The 3,480-nt window shown below is 58.9% G+C and overlaps 2 protein-coding genes; one reads left to right on the top strand and one right to left on the bottom strand.

Annotated features, from left to right (window-relative positions):
- The first annotated feature begins 587 nt into the window (after nt 1-587).
- Nucleotides 588-2,229, top strand: CHC_T00001092001 (hypothetical protein). XM_005712654.1 is given in 2 exon segments: nt 588-2,198; nt 2,199-2,229. The coding sequence occupies 1 exon segment, from the start codon at nt 588-590 to the stop codon at nt 2,196-2,198; it is 1,611 nt and encodes a 536-aa protein (XP_005712711.1). The 3' UTR covers nt 2,199-2,229.
- Nucleotides 2,230-2,548: 319 nt separating this feature from the next.
- On the bottom strand, nt 2,549-3,456 carry CHC_T00001093001 (hypothetical protein). XM_005712655.1 is given in 2 exon segments: nt 2,549-2,661; nt 2,662-3,456. The coding sequence occupies 1 exon segment, from the start codon at nt 3,454-3,456 to the stop codon at nt 2,662-2,664; it is 795 nt and encodes a 264-aa protein (XP_005712712.1). The 3' UTR covers nt 2,549-2,661.
- Between the last annotated feature and the right edge of the window lie 24 nt (nt 3,457-3,480).

Below are 3,480 nucleotides of genomic sequence, written 5' to 3' on the forward strand. Positions count from 1 at the left end.
AGTGTGCTGGAAAGACCGCCCCCGGCGGCGCCTTCGCTTCCCCGTTCCGCTTCCCGCGCCAGTCGCAGAGCCTGCGCAACCCCTCCATGGACCGCCCCGGCTTGCGCGCTAGTCGCAGCGCCACCCTGCTCCCACCCACCACCCCGATTTATGAAGCTACCGTCAGGAAGGCCGTCCATTCGAGGGCGGATCCCAATCTTTCCATTCCCGTCGCTACCGAGCTGGACGATGCCCTCATTGCCCGCCACGCCCCGCGCGCCGATATTCTCAACAGCCCGAAGAGCATCCAACACTTGCATTCCGTCTTTTCGCTGCTCAGGTATATAACGGGTGAGGCCACTTCTCCCACCTCGCCGCAAGAAGGTGTGTTTGGTGGTTTGTATCATCCAGCAGAGCGGACACAGTGCTACACGGCCTCGTACCGCTTCCTTTGTCTCCAGTTTCGAGAAGACAAGATGAAGCGGGAGATCGAACTGCGGCCTGTAGAAGCGAAACGGGGTGGCGTACCGGGTATGCGAGCGGATGTCAAGGCCTACCTCAACTTGATCTTTGACCGTCGCATTCCTGATCAGCTCACAGTAGGCACCATGTGCGATGGCCTGCCCATATGGCCGCAAGTGTACTACTGTCTACGTGCTGGGTCTAGAGAAACTGGTCTTGAAATTCTAGTGGATGCGTTGCAAGCCGGGTGCACAGATGCTAGTGTCATCCTCATCGAACAATGTCTGAGGGCCTCTCTTACAGCGGGGGAGAGAGGCGCTCTCCCGGAGATGTTGCTAGAGCGCCTCGTGCAAGAGTATGGGCTGTCGGTACAGCGCGGCGAGGACCCGTATGAGAGAGCCTGCTACGTAGTGCTTGGGAGACTTGATCCTGCGGCTGGAGACAAGTTGGCCCTACCAGATAGCGATTATTCGCTCCTCTTCTACTCGATAGAAGACTATCTGTGGCTGAGACTGAGTATCGTGCGCCTTGATACGGACGAAAGGGCGCCGGAGTCATTGCGAATGTACGAATTACCGATGAAATGTATTCAGGAGGAAGTACGGAGGTTTGGGCCAGCTCATTTTGATCCGCAAGGAGATACACCCACATTTTATGCGTTTGTGCTGCTCCTCACGGGGCAGTTTTCGGCGGCAATTGAATATCTTGATGGAGGGGCGCGTGCAATCGCAGAGGCAACACATGTCGCATATATCCTTTATTACTACGGGATATTGCGAGAGCCAGGTGGCGTGGATGCGGGTGCGGCGGACGGTGCCAACTTTTGTTTTGATTACGCCGAGCTGCTTTGGAGATACGTGACACGATTCTCAAGGACAGATGCGACAGCAGCTGCAGTGTATTTGTTTACGTTGCGTGACGGAGTGGTAAGGAAGGAGCTGTTGCAAAGACTAGTGCTGGAAACAAAAGAGTTTGATTTGCTGCTGGGCACCAAGGCGTTCCGCGATGACGGCAGGGGTGGTCGGCAAGCAGGGGTGTTGCAAGAGCTGTGGCCTCTTGGCGGGCGGGACGGGACTGTAGGAGGGAGCTGGATGTCGGTTGTCGCGGACGCGGCAAGAGCGGCTGATGAAGCGGGAGATCGGGCAAGCGCCGTGCAGCTGTACGACGTGGCAGGGGCGCGAGGAAAGGTGGTGGGTATTCTGATTGACCGGCTATCTGCAGAGCTGACGTCAAGAAATACGGCGTCGCGTGATGTAACGTTCAAGGAGGCGATGAAGTATCGGCAGGGTTTGGAAAACGACCGAATGCACCGGCCGTTGGAACGGATGGAGGGGGACGTGCTACTGGGTCAGTTGCTGCCGTCATTGGACCTGCTGCTGGGGATGGGAGAATTCTTCGAGCTGATTTGGGAAAAGCAGTTTGAACGGGCTTGGGAGCTGCTGGATAAAATGGATTTTCTGCCACGGACGGACGGGCAACTGGTATCGAAGATATCAGAACTCAAGGTTGGCGGGGGGGTTTGGGCGGACGCGGTGTGCGACCGAGTGCCAGAGATTGTGCTTGGGGCGATGGAGGTGCTGGCGGGGCTACACGGGATGCAACGACGCAGCGGACGGGAGATTGGCGGGAGCGGGCTGTGGTCGACGCAGACGCTGCGGACGGCGGCCAAGACTCTTGTCAACTTCTCCGGGATGTTGCCCAACGTGTCTGCGGACGTGTCTGCGCGGCTTGTACGATTGGATGTGCTAATGAACTAATTAAAATTAGCTTACCAAAGAAAAGAGAAAATCGCAACGGTGCATATGACATTTGGGAACACGTCCGTAGACGGGCCCATACGCATCTTTTTTTTTTACTTTTTGTCACTGCGGTACAGCCATACACGCGACTCAAAAAAACTGCCGACTCCCACCGTCCGTCTTCTTTTGCTCCTCTACTCTCTCCGTATTACCTACTCCGGCGCATACCGTACGTTTTTAACGACGAGGGTACAGCGGTACAGCGGTACAGCGGTGCTACCTTGTCAATGTGGCAGCATGGCGGGGGGAACTGAGCATGTGCAGGGCGATGACGACGGCAATATTTTTTTGGGGGGGTTTGGTGAACGACGATATGTTTCTTTTACATGTGAGATGTCTAGTATTCAGCGGGGCGGGGCGGCTCAAAGAATCTACATGGTTAAGACAGTTAGTGATATAAAAGCTTGTTCAAGGCCAAGGCCTACTCAAACCAGCGGGTGGGAATGGTCTGTTTCTCCAAGCTCCTCGCCATCTCCTTTTTCCTACCCTGGTGGGCGAGAATATGGGGCGGGACAAAGCCCTCCTTCAAGGGGATGGGGATCCTCTGGAGCTTGCTACTCTTTTTCGAGTATGTTTTAGGCCTCATATCCTCCTCGGTCATGCTTTCCGGGACGCCGATAAAGTCTGTCTGGGCGCTGTAGGGGTTGTAGTATGTCCATTTAGGGTGGCCGGAGTCGTGCTCCTTGGAGCGGGCGGCGGCGGCGCCGGGCATGGAGTAGGTGCCACCGCCGCGGGCGCGCATGGGCCTCTCGACGGGCTCGCGGTGGCGGCGCGAGGGAATGGGGATGGGCTGGGACTTGGGAGCGCGTGCGCGGGACGAGGAGGAGGCGGAGGCGGAGGCGGAGTGGTCCTCGGGGCCGCGCAGGATGATGCCGGAGCCCGAGCGCGAGGCCGAGGCGGGCTTGGGCACGTGGATGCCCGCGGCGCGCGCGGCCTTCTCGGCGGCGACGACCTGGTCGTACGACAGGCGCTCGAAGTTGGCCGGGCGGAACGGGTTGCGGTTGAGCGGGGTGGACAGGGTGCTCGGGCCGCCCATGACCGGGCGGAACTCGGACGAGGGGGACGAGGACGACGAGCGGTGGAACGACTGGGACGCGGACGGGCGCGTCGAGGCCTGGCGGTGGTGCGACGACGACGACGACTTGGGCTTGGGGCGCGACGAGGAGCGGGCGGAGGAGGAGCGATGCGCGGGCTTGGACGAGCTGGAGGGCGCCATGGTTGGGGCGCGGGTGGATGCGGA

This window comes from Chondrus crispus, genomic scaffold (genome assembly GCF_000350225.1).
Source record: "Chondrus crispus Stackhouse genomic scaffold, scaffold_901, whole genome shotgun sequence".
NCBI lineage: Eukaryota > Rhodophyta > Florideophyceae > Gigartinales > Gigartinaceae > Chondrus > Chondrus crispus.